General features: G+C 46.2%; 1 protein-coding gene across 6 annotated transcripts in view; it reads right to left on the reverse strand.

Moving 5' to 3' along the window:
- Positions 1 to 23,438, reverse strand: part of CDK5RAP2 (CDK5 regulatory subunit associated protein 2) — a 170,825-nt gene that overhangs the window by 41,260 nt on the left and 106,127 nt on the right. For all 6 annotated transcript variants that reach the window (XM_006129080.4, XM_075905145.1, XM_075905146.1 and 3 more), the window contains 5 exons: positions 22,883 to 23,138; positions 13,267 to 13,383; positions 9,026 to 9,626; positions 3,141 to 3,373; positions 965 to 1,013 (listed from right to left, as the gene is read on the reverse strand). In XM_006129080.4, coding sequence (XP_006129142.1) covers positions 965 to 1,013; positions 3,141 to 3,373; positions 9,026 to 9,626; positions 13,267 to 13,383; positions 22,883 to 23,138 — 1,256 coding nt within the window. The remainder of the gene's footprint in view (positions 1 to 964; positions 1,014 to 3,140; positions 3,374 to 9,025; positions 9,627 to 13,266; positions 13,384 to 22,882; positions 23,139 to 23,438) is intronic.

Here is a 23,438-nt window from a genome sequence, read left to right on the forward strand (position 1 = left end):
AGCAGAGATAAAGTTCTAGGGTGAAATCCAGGCCCTTCTGAAGTCAGCAGGAGTTTTATCATCAGTGGATTTCAATTACCCCTAACATCCATTTTCCAAAACCAATCTATTTTAAAAGCCTTTTGGGGCAAAGACAAGATTGTTCCAGCATAAAATAATCCTGGGCTGGAATAAAACCAGTTTAGTTCATGTCACAGCACTTTTCCCCCACACCACCATGAAAGGGTATTTGAGAATAAAGTTGGCAAGCAAAACGGTTTGATGGTAACAATAAAAGACCGATCATACTGAGTCAAACCAACAACTCATCTAGCACCCATCTCCTGTCTTCTGACATCATCAGGTCTGAGAAGCTTCAGAGAAAATATTGGACAATTAATCAAGTGACACATCCCCAGTGGTCTACTTCCCGTTTCCAGCAGTCAAAGGTTCATGGACATTCAGAGCATGGAGTTGCATCCCTGATCATCTTGTCTAATAGCCACTGATGGGCCCAAACTTCATGAACTTATTTAATTATTTTTAAACGCATTTATACTTTTGGTCTTTACAACATCCAGAGGCAACGAGATCCTTAGCTAATACCTACAGTTCAGTCCAAGGGTGAGGAGAAGAGTAAGGCAGCTTAAAGACACCTCTTGCCAACCCTTTTCTCTCAGCTAAATATATATGCTAATCTGTTATGTTATTCTAATTTTATGTATGCTAATAACAGTCTTAGAAACTTGACACCCCACTTTAGTGCCTCTGCTAATAAACCTTTGCTGAGAAGCGGCGTGAGACGGATGGGGTTGTTTTCTATGACTATTTTGTTAACAAAATATGTATTAATGCAACAAATGATATATAAGCAAATGGTCATCTCAATGTGCATTAGAGTTGAAGCTGTGCTATAAAACATGTAGGCTCTATCATTTTAACAGAAAACAAGAAGTTTAATACTAGTCTTCAAAGGTACACTTACCTTTGTGCTAATATATAGAGTTTGGCAACTTCTGCATCCAATGATTCTCCTGCACAATAAAAATATTTTTTTAAAGGAAGAAAAGTGTACTCAAAATTATACTGGTTATCTCATCTTTTCCTCTGCATTAGTGTATTTGAATAATTTAAGTGCTAATTGAACAATAAACTGGAAAGCGCAAATATATACCAGCCTAAGTAAGAAACAGGGTATAGGGTCTACTCTCATGAGTCAGAGGATGCACAATTAATGTGTTAATGCAAAATTCTATGAAGGTGTCATGGATGAATGTGTGGAAGAGAGGGTAATAAAGCATGATTTTATCCCATGCTACCAGAGCAGCAGAGCAATATCTCTGCCTGATGCTCAAAAGAATGCTAGGTGAGGTGACCAGCTACCATTCCTACCAGCATTTCATAGCTTTAGGGTCCTGGGTCAAGGACCTATTGCATCTGCTATAGTTATGATGACCATATTTTAGCCATGTCCCCTGACCCCCGTTAGCCACACCCACTGCCACAAGAAGTCCCACCCCTGGAAGTAGTACTCCTGGGGACAAGGAGGACACATGACCCCTCTAAGAATTTCTCCTACCATCCTTCTATCAATAGGGCTGGATTTGGCCCCCATAAAACCCCCCATGCAACTGCATTAACCCAATTTGCATTGCATTAACTTGGGGGGAGAGGTTGGGGGAAGTGTTCCCTCTAAGATTTTCCTCCCATAAGCAGAGTGAATTTTGTCTTGTACACCAGTGTTGAGTTCATGTGCCACTGTGGCATCCAAGTAGTTAATAAATATCTTACAAACCTCTCCCTTTTCCCTCTGCTGCCATGTCTCCTACCCTTCTCTCACCCCATCTGCTCCCCTGGTGCCTGCTGCCCCCCACCCCTCACCCTCCTCTGCTGTCCTGGTTCCTGCCCTTTTCACTCCCCTCAGCCCTTTGGGGACTCGCTCCTCTCCCCTGCACCAGCCCTTCTCTTCCCCCTGTCCACTCCTCTTTAAGCCCCACTCTGATCATCTGTAGCTACCCCTCCTCATCCCCTCTCCTAGCATCTCCCTCTACCCACTTGGCCTGCCTCTCTCCTCTGGTGCCTCTCTCTTCCCTCCATGTGTCTGCCCTTTTTCTTCATCCCCACAATCTCCTGGCACCTGAACCTTCCGTAACCCCTGCACCTCCCCCATCCTTCACTGTGCCTGTCCTCCTTGCCCCTTTCTCCCTGGTGCCCACCCCCTCACCACCCTTTGCCCCTATTTTCCTCACGCCCCTCTGTGCCCTCACACATGACTTGCTCATCCCCTGCCTTCCTCATGCCCACCCCTCTTCTCAACCCCTCTTCTCCTTTTCCTCCCTCCTGGGGGATGTCTAGACTACATGACTCTGTCGATGGAGCCATGTAAACTAGTTTACCCGACATAGTCAATGAAGTGAGGATTTAAATAAACCTCGCTTCATTAAAATAAAAATGGCCGCTGCGCTGTGCTGACAATCAGCTGATCAGGCACAGTGCAGCAGTCTATACGCGGATTGGTCGACAAAGGAAGCCTTTGTCGACTGCTCCTGTAAACCTCGTTTCATGAAGCACAAGGGAGCGGTCAACAAAGGCTTCTCTTGTCGACCGATCTGCGTCTAGACTGCCGCGCTATGCCGGATCAGCTGATTGTCAGCACAGTGCAGCGGCCATTTTTATTTTAATGAAGTGTGGATTATTTAAATCCCTGCTTCATTGACTGTCGGGTAAACTAGTTTACATGGCTCCAACGACAGAGTCACGTAGTCTAGATATACCCTTGGTGATGTCACCTTAGTCCTTTCAATCCCCTACTTGTTCACAGTGCTAATCCTCCATGCTAATGCTTTACAGTCAACTCTCAGTAATCCGAATGTTCTTTATAATCCTACATGCATCTTTTTATTTTAATGTGTGGTTCAGTGCAATACCATTGTGTTGTCTCAGTTGTCAGTGATTTTTCATAGTATAGGATACCACCTGTTCATTGGAAGGAGGGAGGGAGAAGACATTTTTATGTTGATGCACTACAAAATAATCTTATTTGCAATGCAAGTACACTCAATTTTTTGTTATAATAGCATGACGCACTCTAGATGTAGCATCTTTTTCACACATGTGCCTATTTAGTTTAGATTACAAGCTGGGAAAATATAACTACATACCATACAGAAATTTTTTTTCCAGCTTCTCAAAAAGTTGCACACTTTGATTCAGCTGTTCACGGAAGCCCTCAGCAACATAATAATCAACATCACTGGCTTGAAGCAGTTCCTCAAAAGCTTTAATAAGGCTGGTCAGATGCTGATGATAGGTGACACAGATGCTGTGTATCTCTTTAATTTGCCGGCGTTGAAAGGAGAGCTCTCGAGCTTGGGAATGTAACAGTGAATCATACCTGAGAAAATGAAATTATCTCTGAAAAGAATGTTTTGACCACAACAAACATTTAAAAACAAACTAAAATAAATTAATATTCTGTTTTTAGACGAGAATGTTATGTAAATCCAATTTCTCTAAAAATGGCCAACAGCAACAGTGACAAAGATGTCTTATTAGGCTTTATATTCTGCAGGTTATTATGCCTTATGTAACTGCTTAATTGATAAGATAGGCAGGAACTGAAATGATGAAGTCACTTGGAGGCCACCAAAGTACACAGCATTAACCTGATTTTTAGAATTGGACAACCAAGAGAGTCAGGTAGCACCTGAAGGAGCGATAATGAAATAAATGGGGGGAAAAAATTCTAAAGAGGCTAAAAACATACATTTCGACATGAATATGAAGTTCTAAATGGGTCAGATGGAGTCCACCTTCCTCTGAAACAGTATGTACTGTTGACTGTTAGAGGTAGCATTCTGGACTTTGTGGGCAATAACTATGACTAATTCTAGGTCCACTATGAATAATTCTAGGTTTCTGTTGGGTTTGTTTATTACTACAGATGTGATCATGACAACTAACTTAGGGTATGTCTACACTACCCCGCTAGTTCGAACTAGCGGGGTAATGTAGGCATACCGCACTTGCAAATGAAGCCCGGGATTTGAATTTCCCGGGCTTCATTTGCATAAGCGGGGAGCCGCCATTTTTAAAACCCCGCTGGTTCGAACCCCGTGCAGCGCGGCTACACGGGGCACGAACTAGGTAGTTCGAACCAGGCTTCCTAGTTCGAACTACCGTTACTCCTCATTTCACGAGGAGACAGTCCAAGACCAAGTTCAGATCTCAAGTAGGGGCTGGCACCCTATCAGAGGGTAAAGGTTGTGGAGGCCCTTCAGAAATCTTGTAATGGGGTGTGCAAAGATGGATGAGCCCTCTATCCATTCATGAAGAGCTAATATTGCTGCAAGGTATACCTTCATGGCGGAGATTGATAGGCCACCAGTTTTAAGATGCTACAGATAATCGAGGATCTGATGGAGTGGGGTGCTATGAGGGTAAGTATGAGTCTGATGACACCAGGCAGAGAATCTTTTCCATTTTTACAGGTAGGTAGTCCTAGTTGATGGCCTTCTGCTTTGCAGAAGGACTGATTTTACTTGTTCTGAGCATAGAAATTCTGTACCGTGGAACCAGACAGGAGCCACATATGTAGCTGGAGTATGTGTGGTTGGGGGGGAGCAGTTTGCCCCCTTACTGAGATGGGATGGAAGATGAGACAGTGTGGCTGTGGACATCACGCAGAGGCATGGAAACCAGGTTTGTCTGGCCCAGGAGGGGACTATCAGTATGACCCAGAGCTCTTGTGTAAAACTCTGAGGATGAATGGAACTGGCAGGAAGGCGTAATATAGCGGCTCATTCCAATAGATGAGAATCCCCTGCCTAGTCCAGCTCTTGAAAAGAAATCAGAGGCACTTGGTATTGTTGGGAGTCACAAAAAGATATATGGTTGGGATTCCCCAATATCATCTGACAACAGATTTCTTAGAGCCCTGAGATCAAGGAGGTTGATGTGTAATGAGTACTCATGTGGTGACCATCTGTCCTGGACTGTGTGTTGAAGCAGGTGTGCTCCCCAGCCCATGAGAGAAGCATCGGTGGTAATCTGCATGGATGGTTCAGGCTGGTATAAAGGTACTCCTACTAGGAGGTTGCAGGGTACTGTCCACCATACAAAGTAGTTTAGCACCTTCTTGGGGGCTGTGATTGTTTGTGCAAGGGGTGACTTGCGGGCTTGTAAACTGACGCTAACAAGTGTTGTAGGGCTCTGAAATGGAGGCACGCATGTTACATGAAGTAGTGGCAGCTATGTGGCCTATTACCTGGAGGCAGGTAAGTGCTGCAGTGGTAGGAGTAGCCGTCAATATGTTGACAAGATGACACAGGGCTGTAAATCAGTGAAGTGGGAGTCAATGAATTGAGATGGACCCCAATGAACTCTATGCCCTGTGCAGGCTTCAGGGTTGGCTTCTGCTCATTTATTAGGAAGCCCAGATGACTGAAGAGCTGCCTGGTCTTGGAGACCATGATGGTAGTCACTACCTGGGATTGGCCTTTTATAAGACAGTGGTCTAAGTATTACACGATCACGATGCCTTGCCAGGACCTTTGAGAAAATCAGGGGGTGGAAGACAGCCCAAAAGGCAGGACTCTGAAATGGTAGTGGTCATCACCCGCAGTAGATCAGAGATATTGTCTGTGTGATGGGTGTATGGCGATATGGAAATATGCATACTGAAGTTTGAGGACTGCAAACCAGTCCCCTTCATCTAAGTCCCGTAACTCGATATGTTCATTAGGGAATTAAATCCTCCTCCTCTTCAGAGTCCATAGTGGTTGATAGTGTGAGAGAGCAAGAGTGGAGGGAGTCTCCTCTTCGGGGTAGACTGTGCGGTAGAATGTCTTTTCCATGGATGCCAGCAGTCCCGTGGTGACCAGCACAGAGGGTAGTGGGGTTGTGGGTACGGCCACTCTGGAGTACCAAGGAGTGTACTGTCATCTTTATTATTAGCACGAGAGACCATGAGAGGCAGTGGGGGACTAGCGCTGTGATTAGAAAACACTGTGCTGATTGTCTTAGTTAAAGGCAGCATGCTCAGAGAGTACAGGAGACCTCACACGGCGTGGGGAAAATACCTAATGAGAAAGATAGCGGGGAAGCCTCTCTGGAGGAAAGAGGTGAGACACCCCTGCCTGCCACTTTTGTCTGCCTGGCTGCCATGTGCTGGTGCCAGTGCCTCCATGGAAGGCAGCATCGAGTCAGGATCTTGGGGGCTCGCACTTGACTACAGTCCCTAATGACATGACTGCTTGGTCACTGGTGTCACAGATCTCGGTGCTGCGTATCTCAATGCCGGCACCAGCATCCGGGTGCACCAGCGAGAGCTCTCCAGTGCCGATGATGCTCTTTCCACCACCTGGGCTAAGCATGATGTGGTGGTTGCGATGCTAGTTTGAGCCCGATTCCCCAGTGCCAGAGGTGTTCCTCTTGGCCCCTCCGGCCACTCTAGCAGATGGGAGTTGGGGGCAGGGATTTAAAGGGAGATGGCCCCTTCTTAGCCTGCTCGTGGGGCAACGATGAAGCGGCTCTCTTTCTGGGAGCCTGTTCTGCCGGTAGAGACTCTCGAGAGCACTCTGGCTGCATTGCCTTTTCAAATAAAATCATTCGGAGATGGAGCTTAATATCCTTCCTGGCTCTCACTGTGAGACCGCAGCACAGTTCGCATTTCTGAGGTACATGAGCTTCCCCCAACCACTGGCTATAATATGCATGTTTGTCCAAGACTGCCATTGGCCCTTGACATGACTGGCATTTTTTAAAGCTGGAGCAACCCAGCTTTGTGCTGACTGCAAGGGTCGTAGGGGCATGTTTCCGTTGCATGGCTTTTGCCCCTGCTTATTTAGTTTATTATTGTCATTGTTTTCTGTCGTCTTCTTTTTCTTTTCTCATTGGTGCCAATGGTGTCTTGGTGAGTACTGACATGGAAGACTTCTGCTTTGTCTGGGCCAATGCCTTGGAGGAAGTCCATGTCCTATCCATTGAGTCTTGGCCCTTATTGGTGCCGGACTTCATTGGTGCCTCCCCTTCCGGTGCCTTGGGTGCAGTCGGTGCAAGAGTTGATTTTTTCTGAAGACAGCTTTTCCTCATGTGGGAATCAGCCCGAGAAGGGAAATGGCATATTTTCTTGGACGCCTCAGTCGTCTCAGGGTCCTTGGAGCTTAACCTTACAAGAACTGTTCTCTCAGAGACTGCCACAAGGGAGGGTTATCTGGACGGAGTGATAATGCTCTGGGTCCTAAGCTGGGTGGACAGTCTTCTCCATCAGAGAAGCATCATCTTTAGCTGTAACTATTTCACTTTCCTGATCCTGGAAGTGAGTTTCTTGCAGTGAGTGCACCGAGTGGTACATTTCTCCTCTCACAAACATCGGACACAGTGGGAGTGTCTGCCAGATAAAGGAATGGACGGCCTGCAGGTTATAAACCTTTTGAAGCCAGGCAAACCAAGCACGTCCAATACACTATTTCTGCAAGGCAGAACCTTAGAGAAAAAAGGCTAGTTAACTATCTCTAACTTCTTCTTTAAACAGACTACATTAATTAAACTATCAACTATTAACTATAAACTAACAATAAACTATCAAAAAACTGTCTAATGGACTAACAACTAGCTAATGCTTGAGGGAAATTGCTGGGTTCTGACCAAGGCCAATGGTGAAAGAAGAAACTGAAGGAATAGTTGGCTGCAAATACAGAGTAGTGGCACATATGGTGCATGCCAGCTGCCCCACATATGCAGTCAATTGAAGGCACTGTTACCTATATTCTCCGATTAGAAGAACAGAGGTGCTCAGACACTCAAGGTGGAGCACCCACAGAGATACTCCTCAAAAAAGAACATAAGGTCCCAAGGAATTTGGCAGCGAACTGCCCATACAAGTGTTTTAGACTATTTCAGATCTGATGAAGAATTTCTTTAATCTTGCCATAAAAATTAGAAAGTGAGTGCTGCAAAATCCCAGGAGCACTGATTGTGGCTCAAACTCATAGATTTTAAGTTCAGAAGGAACCGTTGTGATCATCTAGTCCAGGGCTACTTTGGAAGCCCCGGGGGCCACAATGATACTCACAGCACATGCCGAGGGCCGCAACTCAAGTGTGGTTGAATATACATTGAAATATATACATGCAAATATATGCAAATAGCTTCTTTCACGCTGACGGGCAAGAATACAAAGATTAAGGCAAGACTACACAACATGCAGTCCCCATTTAAGTCAGTTCTTCTGATATTAATAAAATGCAATATTTACCCAATTTCCACGCACATGACAGCACTTTTAATGAGCAATAACAGTCCAGGAATTTAACTACTAACATACATATCAACAGAAGACCATTATACTGACTCGCCGTTGTGGAGCATGTTCCCAGTGGAAGCCATGCTCAAAGGATCCCACCCGCAGGCCGTGTGCTGAGCCCTGCGTAAACCCAAACTGCACCATGGGACGCAAACAAACGGACCACATGTTGAGTAGCCCTGATCTAGTCTGACCTCCTGCACAGAATTTCATGCACCCCCTGCTATTACTTCTGGCTGAGTTACTGAAATCCTCAAATCATGTTTTGAAGACTTCAAACAGATAACCTAACAATCTAGTTTAAACCAGCAAGCAACTAGTGTCTCGTGCCACAGAGGAAGATGAAATATCACCAAGGTCTCTGCCAATCTGTTTTACGACATCCCCTCCCACAGAGAAACTTGCAAGAAAAACTTCACTCAAGAAATCCAGTAGGAGACTGCATCCTGTAAGGAAGTTGTTTATAGGACTGTGGAGGGAGAAGGGCATCTGGCATAAAAATCATCATGGGAGGATGATATGGATGCATTAGAAGCAGTCCTTATAGCAGTAGAAATATTTTTTCTATTTATAAGGCAACTTCTAAGTAAAAATCTGTCACTTTACATTAATGTTAACAAACTTTAACCTTCTGCACTGCACCATGGAGGTATGTAAATATGAATATCCCTGGAATTACCTCTGATAGTACCAGTGCTTTCACTTACTCATAGGGGCTGAAAATGTGTTAGCATTACTCACTTGGATGGTGACGTTTCTCTAAGTTTGTTTTGCAGATGATATACTTCATCGAGAAGATGCATATTTGCAATTTGCTCTTTTTCAAGTTCCGCCTCATTTTCTAATAATAACTGCTTAAGTTTTTGTGATGTTTGTTCATCAGATGTTTCTGCAGAGTGTGAATTCAGGTTTTTAATGTGGATTTCATAATCCACTTGCTGATGTACCGTCGAAAATGTTTTGGCCTCTTGTCCATCAGCATTTTGCATTATAATATGTCTTTCCATAGGCAATTCAGCATCATTCAAAACTATACTGAAAATATCACTGGACAAAAAATTATTAGCAGGCTGCAAATTAAATATGAACATTTTGTACTTTTCAAGCTCAGACTTCATATTTTTAATTCTTTGCCTTAATTCTTCAACGTCGTCTATGATTTCGTAGTCATCAAATGCGTCTGCACTTGCCACACTCAGTTTGAGAGAAAGCAGACTCTTTGAACTTGAATATGTTGTAGCTGAGTCAATGTCCTGGTTATCCATGGAATAAAACTCTTTATTTAGCTCTTTCAATGAATGTAAAATGTTCATGTCACTAATGTTACGAGAAGTTTCTGTTTCTGAAAATAAAATAATTATATGTGAGCATTTATATTTACTTGACATTCAGCTCATAAAAGCACTTGAACAAACTCCTTCTCTCCCACAGTAAGGGAATAAAATAAACTACACTTAGTTTGTATTTTTGACCTTGTCATCTGCACCCACTAATCCACTTTACACTTCTAAACAGCTTCCAAATACCAATTTTCAGTACCTGAAATCAGCTCTCTCCCCAAGTAGGGATTTAAAATTATACTTGCCATCTTCAGTTCTAGACAAGTGACTATTGCGATGGCTAGTATCTTTCAATCTACCAAGGTGAGTCCCTTAACACAGGCTATAACACTGATTTGCAAGCAGACCGAAATGCTTTCTAAAAACTTCTACAAATAAATGTTATTTTCTCCCTATCTCCAATATTTGTACACCACCAAATGGAATTTAAAGTTGGAGGGATTTTAAAAGATTACTAATAAAAAAAATAAAGCTGGAAAAAGAAATTCTAATAAGTTCTCTTTAAAATGATGTTCATGGGGGGATGTCCTACATGCGCTAAGCCACTTGTAAGTAATGTATCAACAGAAATTCATGCCACTAAAACCTTTATACAGCTGCTCCCCGAGTTGCGAACGGTCGACTTATGACCGTTCGCACTTACGACCAAAGCTCCCATGGAGAGGTCATAAAGGCGTTCCCCGAGTTACAAACGCGAACCGCGCTTACGAACAGCACGGTCGCGTGTATCTCAATGAGGTCCGAGTTACAAATGGATTGAGTTATGGCCAAGTGTTTGGTCCATAACTCGTTCGTAACTCAGAGAGAGGCTGTACTTCTATACATCATATATTCTATATTTACTGGAATAAGGATGAGTACATATAAGTTGATAGGGGACTGGAGTTCTCCTATTTCCAGACTCTTCAAAAGATCACCAATATTTAAGATTGTTTACCCCTCTCTTTCTGGAGCATCTTGAAGTAAAACCAGGTCCCTTTATGTATGTACTCCGGACAAGTATAGAGTACAGATAAAGCCAAATTATTCTAGAAACAGGGAATCTAAAGAATAAATCTTATGATCTCAATGGCAAACTGTCAGGTGGAGATGAAGAAAAAAACGAAGCCTGAAAATTACTGATAAAATAATGAAAGTTTCTGGAGGACTAGAGATGGATCAGTTCTGTTTTCCTTAGACTGGCCGTTTGGTTGTAAAAGCCAAGACAAGACAACATACTGTGAAGACTCTGTAATAATTTCATTTATTGTGAGGGAGTCTGTTAGCCGTGTCTACTTCCTTGAGGTGAAAACAAGGAAATTCAACAGCCTCTCCATTGAATCTTCACAGGGACTGAAAATGGACAATACTGACAGGAGGAACAGTACTATAGAGTCTCAACATTCATAAGTGGATACATTAAAAAAGGAGCTTTTATCCTGACTTGTTAAGGACTCAATCCTGGAAGGTGCTTAACTGATTATTTCAATAGTTGAGGATGTTTAGCATCTCACAGGACTGAGACATAATGAGTCAATCCAAAGTCTGACACAATGGACGCCTAAAAAGAATGGCATGGAAGAGATATGGCTATGGATATGGATGCCTTAGCAAATAAAAGTATCTCTGCAAGCTGAATCAAAGGTTGGGAAAGAAATTAGGTGGTTACACTGCACTATCTATCCCAGAGGGAGGTGGTAATTTTTGATTAGGGGCCACTCCTTTTGGTAAGTGATCAAGGACAGCACTTTTCTATGGAGAAGGTGCAGGGTCTGGGACAGAGGTTAAGTGTAGAAGGGGTAGGGGACTGGGGTGACCGTGTGGGGTGGGAAAGGCAGTTTGAGTGAAGGAGGGAGTTATGATCTAGGATAGAGGCTTGGGATGTTGGGCCTGGAAGAGGGTATGGAGGAGAGGATACTGCCTGGGGGAGGGTGTAGGAGGGGCTGCAGGATCTGAGAGGGAGTTGTAACCTGGGGGAAGAAAGGGAGGGCGGGTGCAGAATATTTGGATGGTGACCTGGGGCAAGACGGGGTGGTGACATGGGGCAAGGGAGTTGGGGGGGGAGGGGCTGAGGTGCTACAGGCAGCCTGTGGCCAGGAGGCACAATAGCCCTGCAGGACACTGAGATAGGCTCCCTGCCTGCCACAGCCCTAGGCTGCTCAAAATGGCTGGCTGTTCCCTGGGGCTCTCTGCTCCGAGAGCTGGAATGAGTGGGAGATTTTGCACGCTGCTTCCACCCCCAGCAAAATATCTCTGCCTCATTGGCTGGTTTCTATGAAGCATCCCCCTCCCATGGAGCAGAGAGCCACAGAGAGCAGCCAGCCACCTGAAGTGGCTTGGGGCTGCTCTGAAACAGCTTTATGCCTCAGGGTCCTGGAGGAGTGGCCTGTGGGCTGCATCAGGCAGCCCAAGGCTGGACCCTGTGGCCCAAGAGCTGGATCCAGTAGCTTGGTGGGTCGTATCTGGCCTGTGGGTTGTATCTTGCCTGCCCCGAACTATCCCACATGCACTGAGTGCAGGATGATGCTCTGATTGTTGCATCTGATTACTTATGTTGTTCAACACTCCACATGCTATTGGGTAACAAGACAACAACAATACACTTGAAAAAACTTAATTGCACTAGAATACAGGGGAAGATCCTGAACAAAAGAGTAAGATATGTTTCTTAATAGTATCATTCCTATTTATTCTACACCAGAAAGCCAATCCTCTGTGACTTTGCAGTTGGTTGCTGTAATGATTAAGATGTCCCTGAAGATTGTGAATTCAGGTGAGGAACAAACAGCAAAACTAGATGAAGTCTTAAGCTCAATAAGCCTGTCTTTACATAAATGTCCTATATACTAAAGGATATGGGGGTTGGGGACGGGGGACAGAAGATTTGGATGTAGCTTTGTTTTTTAATTAGACTATTCAGTATGGTTTTTCCATAAGGCATTAGTTGCTTTTGAAAGCAGAAACTGTTAGTACGCTTTAATGTACCACACACAGGTAATACATATATATTCTGCAATCCTTAACTGACACTTCAGTGGGATTATTCAAGTAAATGTTAATGTGAATAAGAGTCCCAGAATTAGTCCTCTACTCAGTATGCAACCAAATAAAGGGGTCATTCAAACCCTGTCATTTAAACACTCTCAAAAAGACAAATGAATTATGTAGAAGCACATAGTACATGGTATTAACCCCATTTACATTTTCATTAAATGATTCAGTTAGGTTTCAACTAAGCTAAATAAATGCCTTCAAATAATTCAGATAAGCAGAATTCTGTCATTCTATTGCTTCCTCCCCTAGGAGTATGGAGAAGTGCACAGTAATGAACATATTTAATTCACAAAATGGATAAGAGGAACTGAGGAGGTTTGCAATACAATGTTTGGGAATTATGTACGCAACTCATTATTTTTATTGGAAACTGTGCTCATAAATCTTTGTGACCCTGGTGAAAACATAACCCTTACGATACTAACTTGGGGACATTTGTCCTATACTAATTAAGTAAACAATATTTAAAATCAATTAATGGGGAAAAGGAAAATTATCTACAGCAGAGTCAGTTATTTACAATTATTTAAAGAAAACAGTAAGATAATATATTGTAAGATAAGTAGTGCTTAGTGCTGCTTTCTCACTAGCACCATGTCCACGCACTACCTTGGCTGTTTCTCTGATCAATGACCATCTTATTTTCATTCTTGTCACAACTATCATATCCAAGCCCCTGAGTGTCCATCTGGGTCTCTTTGCAATCCAATCTGACCACTGATTCAGCTAGAGAAATATAATGAAAAAAATAAAAGAAAACTTAGCTAAATGACTTTAAAAAGAGAAGAAAAGAAAAAAGTAGGATAGTAAAACTTATGCTGCAAAAATTCAGAATGGTGAGGTCATAATAAGAACTGCTGTAGTAAACAAAAACACAAATATGCAGCTCATGTGAAATAGTCTAAGCACATATTTTTCAAATACATAAATTATCAAAATAATTACCATAAATTTGCATGTCCAAGGCTTTCCACCCTAGATGGTCTTACCACAAAATTTTACATAATGTGATGAATAGATACAAACTGTCATTACCCTTATTACAAACTCAATTGATTTTTAGTGTTTTATTTTTCAATTTTTGTAAATGTCTACAATGAAGATAAAATTCTCTTTGGAACTTTGCTCCTACCTGCTTTACAGACCATGGGCCAAGGGTGGCACTTCGGGCAGGTAGGGGGGGACAGCAGCCCTTTGCTCCAGGATGTAGCTTGCTTTTCATCCCATGCCCAGGACCAGCCACTAAGAGTGAGTGAAGGGAGCTCACCAGCCAGGTGTGAGGCATGCACGGAATGCAAGAACTTTCCCCTCACTCCCCTAGCGTCCAGGGAAAGGGATGAAAAGAAGAAGTTACTCACTTCGTGCAGTAATGGTTCTTTGAGGTGTGTCCACGTGGGTGCTCCACGTCTGGTGTCGGGCTCGCCCTGGCGCTGCGAATCGGAGGCTTCCCAAAGCGGTGTTTGGCTGGACCGCGCATGCGCGAGCGCTCGAGGCCGTTCGCGCCCTTCCTCTCCGAGCGTGGTCCAGCTCCCACCTCAGTTCCTCTCACCGCCTCATCTGAAACAAGAGAAACAAACGAGATTCCATAGCGGGGAGGAGGGCGGGTCGTGGAGCACTCACAGGGACACACCTCGAAAAACCATCATTACTGCACGAAGTGAGTAACTTCTTCTTCTTCGAGTAGTCCCCATGGGTGCTCCACGTCTGGTGACTACGGAGCAGTGGTCCGAGCTAAGGTTGCGCTACGGGATCCGTGTTACGGCAACGTTGGAGCACTGCCGAGGCTACAGCAGAGTCTGAGGTGGAGTGTTGCTGAATTGCGTAATGTCTCATGAAAGTGACGTTTGACGACCAAGTAGCTGCCCGGCAGATGTCGCACATAGGGACTCCTTTCAGGAAGGCTGTCGAGGTAGCCATTGCACGGGTGGAGTGTGCTCTAGTTTGTGATGGGAGGGGTTTGTTACACAGATTATAACAGGTGGTAATGCAAGCGACAATCAACTTGGAGATGCGCTGCGCAGAGAGTGGACGACCTCTAAACTGATCCGCAACAGATATAAAAAGACGGTCTGTCTTTCGAATATCACGAGTTCTATCAATATAAAATGCGAGGGCTCGGCGAGCATCCAGCGTGTGCAACAGAGCCTCTTGAGGAGAAGCGTGAGGTTTAGGACAGAAAGAAGGCAAGACCACTGGTTCGTTAATGTGGAAGTCCAAGCAGACTTTTGGGAGAAAGGTTGGGTGCGACCTCAGAATCACCAAGTCCTTATGAAAGATCGTATATGGGGGAGATGCTGTAAGAGCCACTATCTCACTCACCCTGCATGCGGACGTTATAGCAATAAGAAAAACAACCTTGGTCGTAAGTAGTTGAAGAGATGTAGTTGCAAGCGGCCCAAATGGTGGCCGTGTCAACGCATCTAGCACGAGGTCGAGGTTCCACGCAGGAGGTGAAGGTCTACGTGGAGGGTTGAGATTGAGGAGGCCCTTGAGAAACCTCTTCATAATGGTGTGGGCGAAAACCGACCGGCCATCGATTGGGCGGTGGAACGCCATAATTGCTGCTAGATGAACTTTAAGTGATGGTATGGAGATACCTGATGTACGAAGGTGCAAAACATAGTCCAGAACAGCCTGCAATGGTGAGACAGAGGGGTACAACCCTTTAGTGTCATACCAGTGCGTAAAGCGAGACCACTTTGCGAGATATGTTTTTCTCGTGGAATCTCTTCTGCTATTAAGCAGAACTCGTCTCACTTGATCTGAACAAAGGCTCTCCGACGTGTTGAACCATCCAAAATCCATGCAGTCAGATGGAGGGGGAGCAATTTCGGATGGCGAAGGGATCCGCTCTGCTGCGTTAAGAGGTCCGGGAGAAGAGGGAGACGGTAAGGCGTTCGAATCGAGAGCTGTAGGAGCGTGGAGTACCAGGCTTGCCAGGGCCAGGCCAGTGCTATCAGCAAGATTCGGGCTTTGTCGAGGACAACTTTCTCCGGTACTCTTGGAATTAGAGCCACAGGAGGAAACGCATACAATAGTACCGTGCCCCAATGTAAGAGGAACGCGTCCCCCAGGGAGTGTGAGCCAATCCCTGCTCTGGAACAATAGACCTTGCATTTCGTATTGGCAGAAGTGGCGAAGAGGTCTATAGCGGGTCGACCCCAACGGTGGAAGATAGATAGGAGCACGTCCGTGCGGATCTCCCATTCGTGGTCGTGTGGGGAGTATCTGCTCAGCGAGTCCGCGATGGAATTGTTCACCCCTGGCAGATACGAAGCTATGATAGTGATGTCGTTGCGGTTGCACCAGGACCACAGGCGAACCGCCTCTGCACAGAGGGAGCAGGATCTAGCACCGCCCTGCCTGTTGACATAGTACATTGCAGCGATGTTGTCCGTAAGGATCCTGGTAACTGCGCCCTGTATATGAAGTTTGAAATGTCTGCAGGCATGAAAGATTGCTCTGAGCTCCAATACGTTGATGGGGAGCATCATTTCTGTATTGGACCATCGACCCTGGATAGTATACTTGTCCATGTGCGCACCCCAGCCAATAAGTGAGGCATCTGTTGTTATCTGCTTCGAAGGCTGAGGTTGGTGAAAGGGAATGCCCGTCAACATGTTGTTGGGCTCGGTCCACCATCGGAGGGAATTCCGAACATGGATAGGCAACGTCTCCCGCTTTTGGATGCTGTGTTTGGCGGGTTTGTATACCAAGGTCAGCCACTGCTGGAGGCATCGGAAATGCAATCGTGCGTGGCGGACCACCATCGTGGTGGCTGCCATATGACCCAACAGCTGAAGGTGAGTACATACGGGAAGTATCGGGGAGAGCGATATATGTGATCTAGTTCACACAGTGATTTGGAAACGGTCTGCAGATAAGTAGACCCGAGCTGACCGTGAGTCGAGGCGAGCTCCTATAAACGTGAGAGTCTGGGCTGGCTCTAGACGTGATTTCTCCATGTTTATAATCAAACCGAGGGAGCTGAAGAGACTCCTCATTACTGTGAGCATGTGGCGAGCTTCCGAGCGAGTGTGGCCTTTGAGCAAGCAGTCGTCTAGGTAGGGGAAAATGGAGACCCCTACCTTGTGAAGATGCGCAGCAACTACTGCAAGTGTCTTGGAGAAAGTTCTGGGAGCTGAGACGAGGCCAAAGGGCAGCACTCTGTATTGGTAGTGTTCCTGCCCCACTACAAAACGGAGGAAGAGCGTGTGTGCTATGTGAATGGAGATATGAAAATACGCGTCCTGTAAATCGAGAACCCCGAACCAATCTTCCTTGCTCAATGATGGTATAATTTTGCTTAACGTGACCATTTTGAAACGCTGCTTCTTGATGTTTAAACGCCTCAGATTGAGAATAGGTCTCCACCCTCCGGATTTTTTGGGGACGAGGAAATACCCTCTGTTCCTGAATCTTGAGGGAACTAGTTCTATGGCTCCTATAGCAAGAAGATGACGTACCTCTTGCTGGAGCTGAGTCTCGTGTGATGGGTCCCTGAAGAGGGACGGGGTGGGTGGAGTAGTGGGAGGTATGGAGATGAAAGGTATCGTGAAACCTGACTTTATTACTTCCAAGACTCAGCGGTCCGAGGTGATGTCGCGTCACTGGTGATAATATGGCTTGAGGCGGTCGTGAAAGAGAAGCGTGGTGGTGGGTTTTTCTACTATGAGCACTGAAGATGTGTTTGTGTCCTCGACACGAGTCAAATTTGCTGTTTGGCATTAGCCCGGGCTGGCGCACGATTGAACTGCTGGTGCTTGCGTTGCGGACGCTGTCGGAATCGAGACTGTTCGGGAGCGCGCTGCTGATGTTTCTGAAATGGATAGTCATATCTCCTATGAAATGGATAGTAGCGCCTACGCTTAAAGGGAGGGGTATACATCCCCAGAGTTCGCAGAGTGGTGCGTGAGTCCTTACCCATATGCAGGACGTCGTCAGTTGAAGTAGCAAATAATCTCTTATGATCAAATGGGAGATCTTCGACTTTGTTCTGGAGCTCCTTTGGTGCGCCTGCTGCCATTAGCCAAGAGGCCCTGCGCATGGCGATACCTGTTGCCATGGCTCGAGCTGCCGTATCCGCGACATCGAGGGCAATTTGGAGCGATGTCCTACATGCAGAATATCCCTCCTGGACAATCGCCTTCAGCAGAAGTTTCTTAGTATCTGGAAGGTGTTGCATTAGGTCAGGTAATTTGGCATAATTGTCAAAATTGTGATTGGAGAGAAGGGCAGCATAATTTGCGATCCTAAGCATTAGGGTCGATGATGAATAAATCTTGCGTCCAAAGAAGTCAAGCTTTCTTGTGTCCTTATCCGGGAGTGCGGTTTTGAAGTGAGAAGCCTTGCTCTTATGGTGGACTGCATCCACTATTAAGGAGTTGGGTTGAGGATGCTTGAAGAGAAAATCCACGTCTTTAGATGGGACAAAATATCTTTTATCTGCTCTTTTGCTAGTAGGGGAGATCGTTGTGGGAGTCTGCCAGATCCCGTGTGCCACATCCAAAATTGCCTCATCAATTAGGAGTGCAATCTTTCTTCGTTGCTGGGGATGCAGATTTTTCAGTAGCTTATTGCTGCTTCACCTGTGCTTCAGACAGCTGAACCTCCTGGCTTTGTGCCACCCACTTAAAAAGGTCCTGGAATTCCTTAAGGTCATCGGGTGGCGAGTTATCACCTGGAGTCACAGCATCATTTGGTGCATGAGATGAAGAGCACACATTCGCAGGCATGTCTGTTTCTGCATCCCTGATCTGTCTCTCCTCAGGGTCCGAATGGTTCTGCTACGGATCTGGACTTCTTGGAGGGGGTGGAGCATGAGATGGTGATCGCGGCCTCGACCGATCATGATGAGAAGGCGGACTAACCGAGCGACAGGAGCAGGGAGACCTCTGATGGGAGAGAGAGTGGCTGTGACGAGTTGAGACAATAATAAGGTCCGTCATAAACACGGGCTCGAGTGTTTTTATCCCTGGTGGAGTGAGGTGCAGGAGAACGGTGCTGCAGAGATGGTCCCGGTGAAGCTGTAGGAGAAGGCAGAGGAGAAGACGCATGCTTGCAGGATTTTGAGGTTGCCTTGCTCGGTGCCGGAGGAGGCAGCTCTGAACGCACAGAGGATGGTGCTGAAAGGACAGCGACCTGCGGAGCAAGGAGAGCTGCTAATTCAGGCTGGAGATCTGCTGGTGCGGAGGCTGCGGACAGCTCCTAAAGTGGGAGGGGGGGAGCTGCAGCTGAGTAGAGCTGACGGTGCCGGCAGGGCAAAGTCCTTCAAACGGCGCTCCGGTGCCGTGGCCAGTCGGGAGCGCGGTGCAGTACCGGTTGGCTTCTTCCAGCCCAAGACCGGTGCCGAGCCATTAGAGGAGCTGGAGGTGCCTGGCTTGTCTCCTGCGCTTATCCGCTTCTACGGAGCAACAGGCAGGGACCTGGCCAGTGAAGGTTTCTCCCTCACAGGAGTGGTAGCCCCAGGGGAGGGAGCCCATCTCCTCCCTGCATCAGCAGTGGGGTTAGTGGTGCCGGCATCCTGAGGTGCGAGTGCCTTGTCAAAAAGTATCATCTTCAGGCGTCCTTTGCGGTCCTTGCGGGCTCTCGAGGTCAGGCTGGCACAGTGAGTGCACTGCTGTGGCAAATGTGCCTCTCCAAGGCACCTGATACAGGAGGCATAGCCGTCGGAAACCGGCATAGCCTCATGGCAAAGGGAGCACTTTTAAAACCCAGAGAACCCGGCATGCTGCTTGAGTGCTCTTGCCCGTACACCACTCAGTTCGTGGTATATGTGCTACCTTCAGTTTGTAGATATATTTATTTTCTGAATTGCCTTACTTTGCTTATCCTGCTCTCTTATTCTTTGCGGGGTGTGTTTTTTTTTTTTTTTTTTTTTTTGGAGAGAGAGAGAGAAACGGCTAAGCGCCAACTGAACAACAGGAATGGCAGGGACAGGGAGAACTACTGAAACCTCTCTTTCTACTTTTTTTTTTTTTTTACACTTAAATGGAGATAAGGAAAGGAAGGCAGATAAGAGTAAGTTAACTATTAACAGGATGCTGAGGTACTCTGAGGAGAGAGGAGAGGAGAGCGAGCACCGTCCGTGGCCAGACGCGGCTGAGAGGAATTGAGGCGGGGACTGGACCGCGCTCGGAGAGGAAAGGCGCGAACGGCCTCGAACGCTCGCGCATGCGTGGTCCAGACAAACACAGCTTTGGGAAGCCTCCGATTCGCGGCGCCAGGGCGAGCCCGACACCAGACGTGGAGCACCCACGGGGCCTACCCGAAGAAGAAGCTAGCCATGTCCTGGAGCGCACAGCTGCAGCTCCTCTTACCCGCCCAAAATTCCACCCTTGCCATGGGCTAGACCAGGAATGGACAAAATGCAGCCTGAAGTCTGGATCCGGCCTTCCTAACACTTTGATCCAGCCTGCGGGCTGCATCTGGCCACTTTCTATTTATATCTTGCTGCCTGTGTTACTGAATTTCCTAGTGGTGGTTCAGGCAGCAGCAACCTATTTAAATGGCTCATGGCTTCCAGTCGCAGCATTACCCTGGGCAGAGGCCAAAGCGTGAGCCCTTTAAATAGCTGCAGCAACCCCAGGCAGCTTCCAGACAATGCGGTAGCAGCGGGGCCAGGAGCTGGGAGCTCTTTGCTGTGCTTTTACTTCAAAGCCTCCAGCCCCAGACAACTTTGGGGGGAGGCTAGTCCCTAGCCCATTCCTTCTGAGGGTGATGTCGGCCTGTGACCATGTATCAACATTCATTAAGTGGCTCCCCTGCAAAAATTATTGCCCACCTCTGGGCTAGACCCTACTTGGAGTGAAGTTAATGACCAAACTCATAAGTTTTAATAAAAACAAATAAATAATAAAGGGAAGCACCTTCTGCAGGGTCTTACTGTGGGTAGTTGACAGCGCACTGGCTTAGGAGTCAGGAGACCTGCGTTCTATTCCCAGCTCAGCTTCTAGCCTGCCAGATGACCTTGGGCAAGTCATTTCCCTACCTATGCCTCAGTTTTAGCCATCTGTAAGATGGACATTATGATTACCTCCTTTGAAAAAAATATTTCAGATCTACTGATGAAAAATACTACAGAACAGTGAAGTATGATTAATAGGAATGAAACAGGGTCCTTTCTTCTAATTCTACTCCCCTTTACACTCACTTAAACACTTGGGGCATCACTGTCCTTTTCCACAACATTATTACTGTTGCTGAGAGAGCCTTCTATTCCACAGTTGCTGCCTTGTATAACATCATACATTATAATTATAATTCTGACTGCCTTAACATATCTCTCTTCTCATCTAGCCATGCCTTTCCACCGCTCTCAGTTATTGATCTTACAGCTAAATGTCCTTTTTCACCATACTGCAGCATTATGGAATATAAGCTGTCAACTAGATATGGGTATTTTGTTTATGATTAGATTTAAATTAATCTAAAACTGGAAAAGGCTGACACCTTGACCAATCAATATCAAAATCAGGTACATTCACTTACGTAACAAATATATGTAAAAACCCTATTCTTTCATTTTTCCATTATGACTGGAATAGGGATGTAACAGATTCCCCATCCCAACAAGGCCTCATGTGCTGGGCTGGCCCTGCTTTCCTGGGAGCCCTGCTCATGCCCAGCAGGCAGGGAAAGGGCTGGATCTGCCTGGCACTGGGCCAGGAGTCGAGGACCAAAGCTTGGGCAGGCATAACGCAGTGGCCAAGTGAGCTCAGCATTCCAGGCTCACTACACTGGCTGGGCTGGCAGCGCTCCGCAGGTGGGTCTCCTGTGGCAAGCTGGGCCGATGCCACTGGTGGCGCTGTGTGGAACCCTGGGCTGTGCAGGTGGGGGCAGTGCCTCGGGCTGGGTGCTCGAGGAGCCCGGCCATGCCTTGCGGATGCCTGGAAGGAGGCTCCGGCAGCTGAGCTGGTGTGGCTGGACTCGCTGCTCGGCTGGAGCAAGCCCAGGCTGGGCACTGAGTGCTGTGCACTGGTGGCAGCAGCCCACTGGGCTCGGGGGCAAGGAACGGAGCTCACCTGCTGCTGGGGATTTGTCCTGGATGGGCGGACGCTATGTGGCTCGGGCTAAACATGGTGCAGCCAGAAAGGGGAAGAGTAGGGTGAACGGCTGAGACGGGTTCCCATGGGCCCTGACCATGCAATTGGCCATTGTCCACCCATCCTGGCCATGCGATTCCCAGGCAGGCTCTGCCCAGCCCACACGATGCCTGGGTGCTACTGCCCAGTGTGTTGGATAGCCAGGGGGAGCCACCCCCCTGAAATGGCGTTGGCAGTTTGCTCTGGGGGACTAAAGGCACGAATTAGCAGGTTAAGCATCCCTCGCTGACCCAGCGCAGCCTTCCCAGAGCACGGCCAGCCTGCCCATGGATGCTGCAGCTCTTGGGCTTCCTCTCCTGGCTCCGGCATGTGCATGGCGGGCAGCACTTGCTGTGGTTCCCCGCTGCCAGGGCACAGACAGGAAGGTGGGGAGAGGAGGAGGGGCGGGGAGCAGGCTAAATGAGATGTGCTGGGAAGCCACGTCCCAAAGCAAACCTACCCCTAGCTGCCCCTTGCTGGGCTTTCCCAGTACATTTCACTGCCCTCCGGCTGGCCATGGACAGGGGTTGCTGGACCCGGCACAAGCTGGGACTGAGCCAGCTTGTCTCCAGATCGGCTCGTGCCAGGTCCATGAGCTACCCACACTGTGGTTTTGCAGTTTAAATGTAGTAAGAACTGGGCTGCCTATATTAAACCTGGCTCTTACTACATTTAAACTGCAAAGCTACAGCGGGGGTAGGCTCCTAGAGACTTCTAACCCTATTGACTAATTGTGCAGTTGATAGAAATTCTGTAGACTACACGATTAGCTGATTGCTCGTTCCTTAAACTTGGTCTAGAATCTTACAAGTAAATATTCTGGTTAACCCATATTCATGTTAATGTGTTATGATACCATCATTTATTTATTATGTATTTTTATGCCACGTATTTCATGCAATTTCATTGCATAGCAAATTGTATTATGTTTTGGCTGTAAAGACTAATCTAACTAAAAAAAAATGCACTAAGGATTTTTAGAAAATATATTTCTCCTCAAGCAAATTGTAAGATTAAGCAGTATTGTATATATGTAAAAATGATCTGTTTTTTTCCTTCCTCTGGAAAAAAAAAAGAAGCAAATATTTCAAGCAGTACTAGAGGTTATTTTGTCTCCCTTTTAAATGCAAATGTTTATTTACCTCTCACCAATACTCTTTCTTGTTCGGGCCTCTCTTGCAGATTTTCAATTACAGATCCACTCAGAGATACGTCTTTGTGAAGTTGTTTGTTTTGTATTTTACATTCCTCCAGACCTTCATCAAGTGCCATGAGCTGGTGCTGTGAATGCACGTCTGTCTTCTGTGTACAAAAGGCTAAGGAAATGTTTCCTAATGATCTAGATGATTTTAATGGAATGGGTAAACGGGATTTCTTGAATGGATAAATGAATTCACTCTGAAAGACAGATGCAATAAAACATGAGGTTTGGTAATGGGTATGAGATACTTGGTAAGGGAAGGCTAAACAAGAGCACCAGAAAAAAAATACTAGTAAAACTCTGTGAATACCAAGTAGGTGCTCTATTATATAATGCAGAAAGAGACTGAACCAACATCTTGAGCCAGAATAATAGGATGAACCTGGAACAGGACTGCTTCTCAATAAACCTTACAGAAAAGAGATAAAACAGAGACATTTGGAGTAGTGCTCTGTTTTGGCAGAGCTAATCAATGCTTAAGGTTAGAAAACTAGAAG

This window comes from Pelodiscus sinensis, chromosome 22 (assembly GCF_049634645.1).
Source record: "Pelodiscus sinensis isolate JC-2024 chromosome 22, ASM4963464v1, whole genome shotgun sequence".
NCBI lineage: Eukaryota > Metazoa > Chordata > Testudines > Trionychidae > Pelodiscus > Pelodiscus sinensis.